Source organism: Oryza brachyantha, chromosome 10 (genome assembly GCF_000231095.2).
Source record: "Oryza brachyantha chromosome 10, ObraRS2, whole genome shotgun sequence".
NCBI classification, from domain to species: Eukaryota; Viridiplantae; Streptophyta; class Magnoliopsida; order Poales; family Poaceae; genus Oryza; species Oryza brachyantha.
The window spans coordinates 4,703,755-4,718,743 of record NC_023172.2 but is presented as its reverse complement, the minus strand read 5'-3'; the positions used below and the strand labels follow the sequence as shown (position 1 = coordinate 4,718,743).

The 14,989-nt window shown below is 40.2% G+C and overlaps 2 protein-coding genes across 5 annotated transcripts; both read left to right on the top strand.

The window, feature by feature from the left end:
• The first annotated feature begins 1,975 nt into the window (after nucleotides 1-1,975).
• Nucleotides 1,976-9,569, top strand: LOC102710528. Of its 3 annotated transcripts, XM_040528199.1 has the most exons (11): nucleotides 1,976-2,063; nucleotides 2,163-2,231; nucleotides 2,329-2,457; nucleotides 2,550-2,592; nucleotides 2,673-2,816; nucleotides 2,891-2,974; nucleotides 3,061-3,962; nucleotides 4,062-6,966; nucleotides 7,050-7,414; nucleotides 7,915-8,029; nucleotides 9,070-9,569. In XM_040528199.1, exons 7-8 carry the CDS (start codon nucleotides 3,737-3,739, stop codon nucleotides 6,275-6,277), a joined length of 2,442 nt encoding a protein of 813 aa, XP_040384133.1. In that variant the 5' UTR covers nucleotides 1,976-2,063; nucleotides 2,163-2,231; nucleotides 2,329-2,457; nucleotides 2,550-2,592; nucleotides 2,673-2,816; nucleotides 2,891-2,974; nucleotides 3,061-3,736; the 3' UTR covers nucleotides 6,278-6,966; nucleotides 7,050-7,414; nucleotides 7,915-8,029; nucleotides 9,070-9,569. The 3 variants fall into 3 exon arrangements, with proteins under 3 accessions (XP_040384133.1, XP_040384132.1, XP_015697479.2); XM_040528198.1 differs by having other exon boundaries at nucleotides 2,722-2,816; nucleotides 4,062-7,414; XM_015841993.2 differs by having other exon boundaries at nucleotides 4,062-7,414.
• Nucleotides 9,570-10,126: 557 nt separating this feature from the next.
• Nucleotides 10,127-11,866, top strand: LOC102710240. Of its 2 annotated transcripts, XM_006661614.3 has the most exons (6): nucleotides 10,130-10,239; nucleotides 10,367-10,632; nucleotides 10,708-10,795; nucleotides 10,892-11,016; nucleotides 11,086-11,163; nucleotides 11,240-11,866. In XM_006661614.3, the coding sequence occupies exons 2-6, from the start codon at nucleotides 10,587-10,589 to the stop codon at nucleotides 11,539-11,541; spliced, it is 639 nt and encodes a 212-aa protein (XP_006661677.1). In that variant the 5' UTR covers nucleotides 10,130-10,239; nucleotides 10,367-10,586; the 3' UTR covers nucleotides 11,542-11,866. The 2 variants fall into 2 exon arrangements, with proteins under 2 accessions (XP_040384220.1, XP_006661677.1); XM_040528286.1 differs by having other exon boundaries at nucleotides 10,127-10,632.
• Nucleotides 11,867-14,989: the final 3,123 nt, after the last annotated feature.

The window sequence follows — 14,989 nt, the reverse complement described above, 5'->3', positions numbered from 1 at the left end:
CCGCAGGTGTCTCAACGGTCTGACCGCCCATATACCTGCGGTTTGACCACCCAGTCAATTCATCAAAAAACACTTTGTCATTGCAAACCACTAATTTGTTCATCATAAAAACTTGTAGATCACTCCTTAATCTTACAGCATTGATCTTTAACGACTATTTGACAAAAACTGACGTTAACAAAACTTCTGATTGAAGATCCTATATCATAAAACTACAGATTTAATGCTAAAACTAATAAATTACTCTAAGTTTTAAATATCCACCGTTATCATTTTTAAGTTACAAAAGTTATAGTTTTATCATAAAATTAATGTTAAATCTATAGTCTTATGATACAATGTCTTTAATATATAGTTTTGAGAAAAAAATGGTGTTACATTCGCAGTTTTGTGAAATCTATGTTTTATGGTACTTTTATTAAGCAATATGTAGTATGCTGAAATTTAATCTTAATTTGAATGACAAAAATATTCAATTTCCTGCCACATCGTCATATTAAACTTTGTAGGACAACATGGATATTGTAAACTTTCTAAGATTTAAATTTTACATTTTTTCTTAACATGGATAATATCATATCAAATTATTCTCATCGTAATATTGGTCATGCTCCACAGATTGGTTATGCTTCACCTCATTAACATTTGTAATCACCCACATATCTATACTAATATAAAAAATATAAAAAGAGAGTTGGAATTTTTATATGGCCGCACCTGTACACAGGATTTAGCAGATCCATTTTTCACCGTTAGATACACGTATCCAATGGTGCAGAATGTTTTGAAACGCCTCTCTCTTGCAGTCCTACGCACACTTGCAATCCTACGCACAGGACACATCCCCTTCCTGCACTCACGATGTTGCCGCAAAAAGCAAGCTGCCCACCCGCCCATCGCCACCTCCTCCCGGCGCAAACGCCGCCGCCGCCCATCGCACGAAGCCCGGCGCCTCAAGCCGTCGCCGCTTTCGCCTCCGCCCGGCGCTCGAGCCGGAGCCGTCGCCGCCCGGCGCTGGAGCTGTCGCCGTCGCCGTCTCTGCCCAGCGCTCAGGCCGTCGTCGTCGCCGCCTCCACGGCCCGGTGCTCAGGCCGTCGTCGTCGCCGCCTCCATGGCCCGGCGCTCAAGCCGCCTCCGCCGCCCAGCGCTCAACCCGCCTCCGCCCGGCAAGACGCCGTCTCCGCCTCCGCCCGGCGCTCGAGCCGTCGCCACCTCCGTCTCCGCCCGGCAGCTCGCGTCGTCGCCGCCGCCGCCTTCGCGCCGGTTAGTTTTTATTCAGTCCTAATTTTGTTACTTTAGCTGACTGCATTTGTTCACTGTATGGGTTAGGAAGCAAGCTGCATTTGTTCACTGTATGGGTTATGAGGCAATTATTTAGAGCATGTATTCCCCTTTTTCCAATGAATTATTTATACAGCATGTATTCCCCTTTTTAAGCAGTGTTTCCTTCTGTTTTAACAATTATTTAAATATTTTTATGGACAAAACATGCATTGCACATGCTCAATTGCTTCTTTTTGACTGTTTCTTTTTAACACGTCTATGATTGCTGCCACCTTTGCAAGGATCGGAACCACTCGGTGATATTTCTAATTTAAGTGCATTGGAATTAAGAAGAAAACGTGATAGGGATCGGTATGCAGCGCTCACTGCTGAGCAAAAGGCATTGCGGAATCAAAAGATTCGGGAACGTAGGGGACGGAAGAGGTCTGCTTCTACATCTGCTACAGGTGACTCCATATTGTGCATTTCTATTACTATATATATTGTATGAGTAAGAGAGAATATAAAACATGCCTGGAATATATTTGTATACAGTTATACCCCAGTCTTCGGTTAATCGGGACGACAGTTTAAATGTGACCCCGTCAATTGCGGCGTCAACTAGCTCCTTGCTCGGCAATATTACTGATTTAACTGCAGTTCAGTTAAGACGTAAGCGAGCTAGAGAAACTATGCCTCCTTGACTGCTGAGAAGAAGGATAATTTGCTTCAGAAAAACCGTGAATACAGATGGCGGCGTAAGGAGACACCTAAATCTGTGGACTTGCCAACAAACCAAGGTGAACTGTCCAGCGCATGTAATATTATTTGCAATCGAAGTTCGTATTATGTCTCATGCAGTGTGAGTTTTTCTACGACCATGCACATACCATTCATAGGAAGCGGACGTGCGGACTGCAGCACTCTAAATTCTAGAGAAAGTGCTGTCTCCAACTATGAAAATTCAGGTGTTTGCGTTTACATATGACTTCTATACCAACATAACTGCTTGTTTAATGTTTAGGTACTTAAGCCAGCCATTGGCCACCCCATTATTTTTACCAGGTAAACAGCGGAGACAACCTATAATGACACCACGACGCCTCCCATTTACAGATCTCACCAATGAGTGTTGCAGTGAGGGAGAAGCCGAGTTTGGGCATAATAGTGTTCAGTCAATGACCAAATTTGGTGGTGAGAAATAATGCTATTCTTCTTACCATGGCTTGTTTCAAATTCATGCTGGAAAACATCTTGTACAGAGTATAAATGGTTTCATTTTATAGGAAAAGTAACTGATGAGCCCCATGTTGCCTGTAGATGACACTGGTAAGTTAAAGTATCATGTACACACTCCATGTCTACACCAAATTACAGTCATTATGTTAATATTTTGTTGGACTTTACAGTTTACTCTGCCATCACATCGTGTACTCAACATTTCTCACACCAATCTAGAGTTGGCGGTGTCTCTCCATTTCAGACGATCGATAGGGGCTATCATAGTTATGAAGGCAGTCATGCTAATACACAGGATTCACTCACATTGCAAGGTATGTGGCGTGAATGCTTGCTACTACTCTTTTCCCCATGCATAAATAATTGTTTCTTATTTGCCATTTACCAGGTCATGGGGAGCTAATCGAAAGAGCAGCTATGATAGAGGATCAGGATGATGATGACGAAGAAAGTTATATGATGAGAGGTCGAGGTAATCCCAGAACCTAACGGCTGATTGTTTTTTTATTGTTTCTTTGGGATTACAGCTCTAAATTATCTCCTCCCATTGTGATTCAGATATTCCATTTGAATCGTATCAAACGACCGCTGTACATGTCGATTCCACTACTGCTGTAGATGACACTATATATAAAAATCTTCCCGCACGACCTTTAGTTCTACGGAGTGCTCCGAACTGCAGATATTGTAATGCAAAAAGATTCCAGTATGAATCTCCAGCTTGGTGCTGTAGAAAAGGCAAGATTGTCATAGCAAGCACTGGTGTTCCTGATGAGTTGCGCAGACTTTTCACGGATCAAAATGATGCAGATGCGATCTATTTTAGGGAGCATATCAGGTATTTTAACAGTCATTTCTCTTTTACATCTCTTGGAGTCACACTTGACCAAAGGTATTGCAACGGTCGTTCTGGAGTTTACACTTTTCGGGCACAAGGTCAGGTCTACCATCGTATTGACCAGTTGCAGCCTGGTGATCATGGACGCCGTCACTTGCAGTTGTACTTCTATGACACAGATTTTGATTTGGCACATAGGGTTCGTCGTTCTCCGGATCTTGATGTAAATCTCATAAGAAAGATATTGCACATTTTGAGGGATAATCCTTATGTGCATACTTTTAGGACTATGGGATCCGTTCAAAACCTGGATGAGTATAGAATATCCCTTAACACAAATATCATCCTAGATCAACGGGTCTATAATGCTCCCACTGCATCCCAGGTGGCAGCGATATGGTTGAAGGGAATGACCCTCAAAATAGATTTGACAGAAGTGTTGTTACTTATGGAAGAGAGGAGAAGCCACGATATATCAAGGTGTACCAAGGTAATTATGATCCCCTGTCTTATCCATTGTTTTTCCCGCTGGGAGAGGTTGGGTGGAATCGATTTCTTCCATACAAAGATGAACCGTTCAATGAGCACCCGTTTGCTAATTCTACTGAACAACCAAATTCAGGTAAATATTACCATTGGTGTAGTAACCTTATTATTTAGTTAGTTCATATGTATGTATATCAATCCATCCTAACATACTATGTTCCTCTATGTGAAATAGATGACGAAGAAAGCAATTGGTCTGGTTCGTATGTGTCAGCACCGGAATATTACTGTTTCAAATTACAGATCCGTGTCGGTATATTCAACATTGTGTTGTATGGGGGAAGACTCTTCCAACAATTTGTGGTTGATGTTTGGCTAAAAATTGAGGGGATGAGATTGGATTTCTTCCTAAAAGAGGATACTCAGAAACTCATACGTGCCGACTTGTACCAAGGTGTTGTTGACACCATTGCAGCCGGTGAGACACGTGCCTCAATGTCGGGTAAGAGGATTGTGCTCCCGGCAACCTTTACTGGTGGAGACCGTGATATGAGGCGTAGGTTTCTTGATGCAATGGCATTGGTGCAGCATTTTGGTAAACCAGATTTGTTCTTAACAATGACATGCAATCCTCACTGGGAAGAGATTACCCAAGAGCTTTCACCAGGACAAACTCCACAAGACCGCCCTGATTTGGTAGCACGAGTTTTCAAAGCCAAACTAAGGGATATCAAGGAGCTTATAATCACAAAGAAATATTTTGGCAAGGTGACCGCATATGTTCATGTCACTGAGTTTCAGAAACGAGGGCTCCCACATGAACATTTCCTCTTGATCATGGCACCAGGGTTCAAGATGACAGGACCAGACCAATATGATGCCATTATAAGCGCTGAGCTTCCTAATATAAGTGTGTATCCTGATTTACACAAACTTGTGGTCAAACACATGTTGCATGATCCTTGCGGTCCGAAAAAGAAAGACAACCCTTGTATGGTAGATGGGCGTTGTAGATTCCGGTATCCTAGACAGTTTTGCAGTGAAACACAACAAGGGAGTGACTCATACCCTATCTACAGGAGGAGGCAAGATGGACGACATGTCAAGGTCAGAGGTGCTAACCTAGATAATAGATGGGTTGTGCCGTATAACCCTGGATTACTTATGCGCTACAACTGCCATATAAATGTTGAGGCCTGCTCAAGCATCAAGGCTGTGAAATATTTATTCAAATATGTTTACAAAGGCCATGATCGTGCTTCATTCTCTATTGATGCTGTGGATGTTGTTGTCAACGAGATTCACATGTACAGAGATGCACGATTCATAGGGCCAGCTGAGGCTATGTGGAGGATATATGGATTTGACCTATTTTCCATGTCCCCGTCAGTACTACAGCTTCAACTTCATTTGCCAAACATGCATACGGTTGAATACAGAGGGTCAGATAACTTAGAAGATGTGGTGGCACGTGAGTCCTCATCACGTACGATGCTTACAGAGTATTTTAGAATGAATGAGGTGAATATATCAGCACGGAAATACCTATATAGAGAATTCCCAGAATACTTTGTGTGGCAAAAGGGTAGCAAGGAGTGGACACCTAGGAGACAAAGAACACAGATTGGAAGACTTGTTCAAGCTCATCCTGGTGAAGGGGAGAGATACTTTCTTAGAGTGATACTCAACCATGTCCGCGGTGCCCGGTCATTTGAGGACTTACGTACTTACCAGTCCATCACTTACCCGTCATTCAGGCTTGCTGCAGAAGCAAGGGGACTTATCAAGGATGACAAAACACTTGATGATTGCATGACTGAGGCGACGACTTATCAAATGCCTTATGCACTTAGAAGGTTATTTGCAACTATTATGGTCTTCTGTGAAGCGACCCATATACGTGAGATGTGGGAGAAGCATTTTGATTCAATGTCTGAGGATTATCGAAGAGTTAACTCAGATAGCTATTCTGTTCAGCAACGCGTGCTTAGAGATATCCGAGATTTGGTTCATTCCATGGGGAAGGATATAAAAGGCTACGGCTTGCCAGATTTGGATGACTCTGCTCAACATGATAGTAGGGAGGTGATGGAGGAAGCATCCATTGAGGTAGAACCAGGTCACTTGGAGTTATATGAATCTTTAAACCCAGAACAACTATTCGGCTTTGAGATGGTCATGGAGCATGTAGTCAGCGGGAAAAGTAATGTGTTCTTTATTGATGGTCCAGGAGGTACAGGAAAGACATATTTGTATAAAGCTTTGTTGGCTAGAGTGAGAGCAATTGGTCTATTTCGATTGCTACCGCATCAGGCATTGCAGCATCAATCATGCCTGGTGGACACACTGCACACTCTAGGTTCAAGATACCTATTAATTTGGATGCCAACAGCATGTGCAGTTTTAGTAAGCAGAGTGGCACAGCTGAGTTGCTTCGAAGGGCTTCCTTGATAGTATGGGATGAAGTGGCCATGACAAAGCGTCAGGCTGTGGAAGCACTTGATAGATCACTCCAAGATGCTACAGGTTCTTCTTGTCTATTCGGTGGCAAGGTTATGGTGTTTGGAGACTTCATACAGGTTCTGCCTGTTGTAAGGCGAGGAACTAGAGCACAGATCACTGATGCGACATTACAAAGGAGTTATATTTGGGATAGTATTACAAAGATATGCCTCACTAAAAATATAAGAGCACAATCTGATCCATGGTTCTCTGAGTTCCTATTAAGAGTGGGGAATGGGACTGAAGAAACTATTGGGGATGACTACATACGCCTCCCTGATGATATAGTTATAGCTTACAGTGAGTCAGACTCATCCATACAAGATCCCCGGGAAAAAATTTCCTGCAGAAATGATATTGGCAAAAAGAAAGAATCATCTATAGATAGGTTGATAGATGAAGTGTTCCCATCACTTGATCAGAATTGCCCATCTTCATCATTTATAAGCAATCGTGCTATTCTAGCAACAAAGAATGAGTATGTAGATGAGTTAAACGAAAAATTGATTCCTGGGTTTCCTGGCCAAGAAAAAATCTATTATAGCTTCGACTCTGTTGAGGATGACACCCGGAATAACTATCCAAATGAGTTCCTGAATTCACTCACACCAAATGGATTGCCACCACATATTTTAAAGGTGAAAGTGAATTGTCCAGTCATTTTGTTGCATAATCTCGACCCCCACAACGGCTTGTAATTGAACTAGGCTTATGATTACAGCCTTTCAGAATAACACTATTGATGCTGAGATGTTGGTGGTGCACATGCTGGAAAGAGGGTTTTCATACCACGGATTCCATTGTGCCCATCGGAGGATCTTTCACTTCCTTTCAAGTTCAAGCGCAAGCAGTTCCCTGTCCGTCTTAGTTTCGCAATGACAGTAAACAAAGCACAAGGACAAACTATTCCTAATGTGGGGATTTATCTACCTGAACCAGTTTTCTCTCATGGTCAACTCTACTTTGCACTGTCTAGGGGTGTCTCCAGGGAGACAACCAGGATTTTAGCCAAGCCAAGGACTGACCTTGATCCAACTGGAAAAAGCACAAAGAACATTGTGTATCGAGACGTTTTATTATGAACAGGTATGTTGTTCTCCTAGACCTTGTACAATTTATTTGCATGTTGTACATACTGTTTGGGTTAAAGATAAGGTTATATCCTGCAAGCTTGATCATACAGTGAATGAACTCAGTGATGTTTTTGGTCTGATCTATACACATATGGGTTCCTCCAGTTATGTTTTTATAATTTTCAGTTCCAAGCTTGGTCATGTACATTAATAACAGAAATTGTCCAAAATCACCACCAAATAATCAGTACTGGCCTGGACTGGACTGGACTTGATAATTAGTACTTTTTAGTGATTTGAAGTGTGTATGGAATTAGTGTTAGTAATAATTTGATTGTGCGGTCCGTATATTCAACCTGATCAAAATAACCATTGTTATTTCTAGGTAGCTATCTTCTATTCAAAATTGTCATTACTTCGTGCTTATAATTTAAAGTTTAAGCCTTCAAGTAACAATTTTACTACTACAGTTTTGGTAGCATGTCTCATGTCGGTCGTGGTTGATTTTTTTAGCATCACCGACGCCGCCGGCCACGCCATCACTGCAGCTGTCGTGCCACCATCGCCTCTGCCTTCTGCCTCACCATCATCGTAGTCGTAGCCTTACTGTCACCATTTTGGAGAAAAGGTACTAAATATATTTTGCTTGCACCATGATCATGGATTCAATAAGGATTCTGTGAGTTTAACTTTGGATTCAAGAAGTGTCTCATTATCTCATAACACCTCTATTTTTCAGAGGCATCACTGCTTATTACTATTCTGCACCATGATGATATAGGTTTAACCATATGTCTATCCATATCTTGACTTTATATCATCAGTGAGCAGATAAATTGAGTTGGAGATATGAACATTTTTCAGCTATAAGAAAATCAAGAAGCTAAAAGAACAATGATGAATGAATTTTAAATGCTGTGAAACAACTAACAAAGTGAAACTGAAGTGCAGAACCTGAAAATTCGTTTGGCTGAACTAGGTAAAGCATCATGTTTTCAGTTCCAGTAAATAGAAACCAGCAATGTCTATCCTCCAGCCTTGAATATAAGCAAATAGAACCACCATTCATTCTTGTTCAAGGGCTTATATTTGACATTTCTAATTTTGGACATATAATAGTTTTTTTAACCATCAAACTATTTTATGGTGGTTTCTCTGATTGATTTTAAGGTGGTTTTTGTGTCCTCTGTCGAGGGGATTTGCACAGGAAAGAGCACCCTTTTGGTTCTTTCCAGGGAGTAGACAACTAACTACTTGCCGTGTTGTTTGAGCCTCCTGTCCTCTGGTTGATTTGCAACGATCAGCCACAATCAGCCACCGAATTTTGCAAACATGGAAATACATTCATTTACTAATAATTCCCATGATATTTTTAGGTACTCTAAAGATTATAACCATACATCAGATTTGATTCAAGGCAGTGTGCAGGGGATATTATTCATGCATGGCAATAATTGATATTTTACCATACATAAATATAGCCCTTGTTAGTATAAAAAGTGTTTGCAGCATCGCTAGAGTGTACTGTCTGGCTGTATAACTGCTTCTAGTTTCCTTGGGTGTTCATTTTTAGACCTTTGGTACAGTTCTTCATTATTTCTTTTCATTTCTATGCATTTTACTATTCATTCATTTATTTACATACTTTTGTGCTATCATATATTTCAGTTACTCATGTCCTCAATGGATGATGTGGATGATTCACCATATCAGGCCACCACGAAGAAGGAGCATCATTATGTGGGGCACAAGAATGCTATGAAAATGGTCTTTGAGTACATACGTGATAACCATCGTGTTGTTGACAGTTACGTGAAAACGTTCATCAACGAGAAAAGGCCATATAGAAATGATTCACGCTGGTGCTCTCCTGCTGAGAGAATAATGAAGATCCACAAGGACAAAATCTTCAATGAACTCAAGGAGGATAAGTCATGATTTAGTTTTATCATTGCTGTGCTTTTGCCATGGAATAAAATTTGAAGTTTTGCGTTCAGGATTTTCTTGTGCGTTACACAAGAAAACATAATTACTCCCTTGTATGCTTGGCTTCATATAACTAATATGATAAGATTTTTCACGAGGAGCAGTTTAGTGAATTGTTGATTATAATTTTGTTTACGTCCGGTGCACAATCTACTCTTGTAGATTTTCCACTGCAATAATAAGCGCCAAGAACAGTATCTATAGTAATTTAACAATCAAACTCATACTAATTTTTTCATGTATACTAGAGGCTGAATGTATCTCAGTACATAAAGCCTATATCAGGCCCATAAAACCTCTCAAACCCTATCAGTACAGTATGATCCTCTCCCTAACCCCTCCCTAACCCTATCATTACAGTATGATCCTCTCCATAATTCTACTTGTAAATGGTTTTGGTTTTGTTTTATCCAGTACAAATCGAAGTTAGACTGTCTTTCCTTCATGCAGATTTGTTGGGTTGATTTTGCCTGTTTACCGATTGGTTAAGAGTTCAGCTGGCTTTGTATCAAATTCTGTAGAATGCTTGATATATATAATATAAATTTCGTAAATTGGGGAGTTGGCAGCATATTCGCTTCTGCAAATTCGAATATGGCACTCTCAGGAAAATACGTGATACTGATAAAGTGCAGAAAACTGGGAGAAGAATCATTAGCTTAGAAGATAAAGCCTATCAGGCCCATAAAGCCTATCAGGCCCATGAAGCCTCTCAAACCCTATCAGCACAGTACGATCCTTTCCCTAACCCCTCCCTCGCGCGTGCACGCACGCCGCCGCCGCCTACGCCGACGCTGCAAGCCTTCCTCACCTCCATTGGGTTCTTGCGAGAAGATTGCCGAGAAGAAAATGGTAAGACGCGACGACGCCGGGAAGAACTCAACTGCTTTCTTGTCGATGCACTGATTTATGCCTTTCAAAGCTTTCATGGAAGAAAGCATGTACGTTCTTCATGGCTTTTCTATGCAAAATTTGGAAGGCATGTTCATAGGTGCTGTAAAATGGAAAGGAGTCATCTCCGGCCATCGAATCGCGGTAGCAACGCGGCCACAAAGCGATTTGTACTCCCAGTCCGTCCCCTCCCCCCTGTATAAAGCTAGCCTCAAACATGTTTCTGTCACAGTTCATCGTCACAATACTTCTGCTTCTTTTCATTCTCCAAAGATTGTTAGCAAAGGCTGTCATTGCTACTTTTAGCTATGAATTTCTCTCAGGCTTTCAATCTGCCAAACGGAGCCATTGTTGGTATGTGACCATATAATCTCAAGTGTATTTTGGGTTATTTTTTTGTTGCTGGAACTAACTTCTGAGTTTTTACAGATGTTGCAGCTGTTGTGGTTAATGTTGGTCCAGTAGATCACCACGCAGCCTTTCCCTATACTAGAGAGCTGGCTCTAATGGACTCCAAGTAACACAGTGCTCATTTCTACTATCATATATTATTGTGAGTAGTTCTGAAACTAAGATTTTCGATTTATTATGATACTTAATTTTGTTTCTCTAGCTTTCAAGTTGGCTTCATGCGTGTGTTCAACCAAGTCACGGACTTTTACGAGTCCCAGCTAATGTCAAGTGAGATGCGTCGAGGGATAATTGTTGCCACATCACTGGAGGTGGATAAAGTTTGGAGTAAGTTAACATGGTGTTTAGTTTATGTCCTGATACATTAAACATGTAACTGATATATCTGTGTTTCAGATTGTTTATCCACAACCAACGCTACGAGTATGTTGTTTTTAAATAATCCTGACTATCGGCGCTATGCATCAATGGAAGGTATAGACTGGCAATGCTATGTTGTTTTATTAAGAGCAAATAACGAAATGCGTAACCATTCTTCTAATGGATGCAGAAATGAGAAGATCCTTGGTCAAGGAACCAGCCCTACATGATACGATTAAGTTTAGTGTCATTTGCAGGAGGACTGATGTATTGAAAATGGAAGAACAAAACAACAATAATATGCAACCAGAAAAACTAATCATACCGGAAATAATTGAAGAGGAGGATGTGGCGATTGTACTCCCAAAAATACCGGATATAATTGAAGAGAAGGATGTGGCGATTGTACTCCCAAAAAAGAAGCGAACAAGAAACAACGGATTCACAGTCCCTGCTGGGGTAGAAGTCATTGATATACCCTCCTCCCCTTAGGCATAATAGTTGTAGGAGAATTGGTGCACTACTGATTAATCTTACATCCATGCTGCTAAAATTTAGGATAAATAATAATAATGTGCGCCACTCTTAGAGTATGGAATTTGCTTTATCTATATCTATACTAATATAAGGAGGAGTTCGAATTTCCATTTTGTTCAATGTGTATTACTTATTCCTGTTGTGTGAGAGAAATGAAGCAGTAGTTATTCCTGTTGCCCCATACAATCTAGCCGGTGTGTATGTATTTGTTATTTTTCGTGTTCCATGGTACTTATGGTATGTTCTGTTGCCCCATACATCTGAAGCTTTAAAGATTTGTTAAAACAAATGTAATTTATCAATTCAAAGAACTTGAATGATATTCAAAGCATCAGGGCACTTAACCTGGGCTTACATTTTTGGGAATAGAAATGAGAATCACTCTGCTAAAAAAAAAGTACATTATTTTAAAAAGGATTTTCACTCCATTTTTCATTCAGTTCCAACTCAACATAATTAAAAGCCAAAAAATAAGAATCTTATAAAATTTTCCATTTATGCTTATGGTTCATGCTCTGTTTCATTCAAATTAGTAGTAAAATAAAAAAAAATCAGGAATGTCTTTCTTATTAACACCTTGCATATGTTTCAGTCCTTGTCTTTTCAGTCGTGTCCTGTAATGTTCTCTTTCTGGTTTAAGGAGCGAGCCTGCAAATGAGTAAATTTAACATGTTAATTTGTTATAGATGCAGTACCTCTGTGATTGTGTACATACCTCCATGAAGGATTTTGATAGGGCATTAGGACTTGGTTCTTGAGTGAAATTACTTGTAAGGTTCTTGACTGAAATTAGCATCCAGGCACTTAACCTGGGCTTACATTTTTGGGAATAGAAATGAGAATCACTCTGCTAAAAAAAAAGTACATTATTTTAAAAAGGATTTTCACTCCATTTTTCATTCAGTTCCAACTCAACATAATTAACAGCCAAAAAATAAGAATCTTATAAAATTTTCCATTTATGCTTATGGTTCATGCTCTGTTTCATGCAAATTAGTAGTAAAATAAAAAAAAATCAGGAATGCCTTTCTTATTAACACATTGCATATGTTTCAGTCCTTGTCTTTTCAATCGTGTCCTGTAATGTTCTCTTTCTGGTTTAAGGAGCGAGCCTGCAAAAGAAGGATTTAGATAGGGCATTAGGACTTGGTTCTTCACTGAAATTACTTGTAAGGTTTACCTCAAAGTGCATGTATGCTGTAATAACTGATCTGAGCAGGCCATCGAAATATATCCATTGAACTAAGCAAAGCAGAGCTAATAATGTAGTCTTGTTTTTCTGAACTTTTAAGTACTCTATGAATCATATGTATGATTTAATTCCTGTATGCTTATTTTGTCGATCACACATAGATGGGTATTGATGATGGTCAATGAAACTTAGTTTGGCGATCCAATGGTTCCCATGGACTGAGGTTCTTGATTCCATTTGACAGGAGTCTCCTATTGCTTGCTAAAAGCATGTGGTCTGCCTTCCTCTCGGCCAATCTCCCCCAAACAAAGATATTTTTTTATAATTATCAACACCATGTATATAAAGCTTTTACTGTAGAATGCTCAACCACTTATCTATATAATCTATACTGCCATATATATTGGTTTAGTGCCAATCCTCTCTATGTTGTGAGACAGTGCTATGTTCTGACAGCTCCATTGGTGACTATATATTGTTTTAGTGCTATTTTACCAGTGTTCTTTTTAAATTTGTCACATTAGAATTGCTAGCAAAGAGGTTTGGTTCTTCCGAGGCTTCGAGTGAGATCACGGATATGAATAAGTAGGCGAGGTATTGAATCAACCATGAAAAGGTATTGGGGAGCTCAATTTATGTCCAAGGAGGTAATGACTCTGCAACCTTTCCACTTACCACAAGTTCATAGATTTATGTCCTAAGATTCTGACATTAAACTAAAAGATATGATGTTTGACAAACTATAAGTGCATAGATTTTTGTTTTGATAATAAATATGTTTTATTCAGCTATATATTTGTCCATATCTTTTTTGATTAATTGCAGATCCTTTCTTGTGTTTGGTGCTTACAATTCCTGTTATAAAACTGCAGGAAACTATATAGATATTTTTGAACAGAAGTGCAGCAATGAGGTTTCTTATGGTCTATCACTCAACCTGGTGATGACTGTATATGATAGCAGTAATATTTATAACTGTTTTGATCACTCCCTGTCAATCTATATATTTTCATCTATTTTGTTCAAGATTTTTTTCTCTTTCTGATTTCTACTTTTCAAATGTATGCATGTAAGGCCCTCATCCATGCATTTGCATTTCCAAATATATGGCTGCCTCTGATTGCCCATTTGCATGCATGCATTTCCATGATATTATGTGATCATTACCATGCATGATTCGTGGGTTTGCTTGCCTTGTACTATATTAACCAGAATCAGTTCCCCAAGACTCATCTACAAGCGGTGCCTGGTGGATGGTACAACCTACCGATGGTGCTAGAGGTGGTGTTGGCATCGGGTGCCCGGTGACCGAGTGCGTCGCTGACCTCCACGAGCGGTGCCCCGCCGAGCTGAAGGACGGGCAGGGGCAGGCTTGCCGGAGCTTGTGCGAGGCGTTCGACACGCCGGAGTACTGCTGCAGCAAGCTGTACAACAACCCAGACTACTCCGTCACTTTCGCACCTCGCCCTGCCAACCCCAACAGGTCTCTCACCGTTTTTCTTCTCTGCTTTTACACTCCTCACTAGTTTGCTTGTGTATTTTCTGTGCATTTTCGCGATAAAATTAATTCTATATACAACCAATGAAATGAGCGTTTGAGCCCATGCGGTTTCTTTTTTTTTCCATTATCAGAAAGTGCACAGGATATGTTCTTCACTATCTTTGCTGCCATTCGTGTGGCTCGTAGCATGCTACTTTGTCATTTTTTTAATTTAATGTCATTAACTTTGTAGTCTATGTTTGGTGCTTATAAAACTGCCTGCTGTAAACAACTATCTGCTATTATGCTTGCTGTGTTGTTTAAGCCTCCTGTCCTCTGGTTGATTTGCAACAATCAGTGCCTCTACCGTGCATCAACTTCTCAGCTAGAATCATTCTCTATTGTGCAAACATGGAAATACATTCATCTAGAGTTATTTACGGTTCATCTAGAGTTATTTACATGGAAAACATGGAATTGCTGCCCCCTGTACCGCCAAGTGCATGCATTGCACACAGTACGGTTATTTACGGGCCCAGATCCACTAGAGTTGGCTTCAGCCTAAGATGAAATACGTGTCATCTCTCTTTTACTGTATGCTGTATGCTGTGGAAAACATGGAATTGCTGTATGCTGTGGATAGATTTGATAAAATCTGCGTCATCTGTTTTTACAAATGCCTGAGATGAAGCCAACTAATCACTAATTAACCAGAAATTATGTCCATCTAT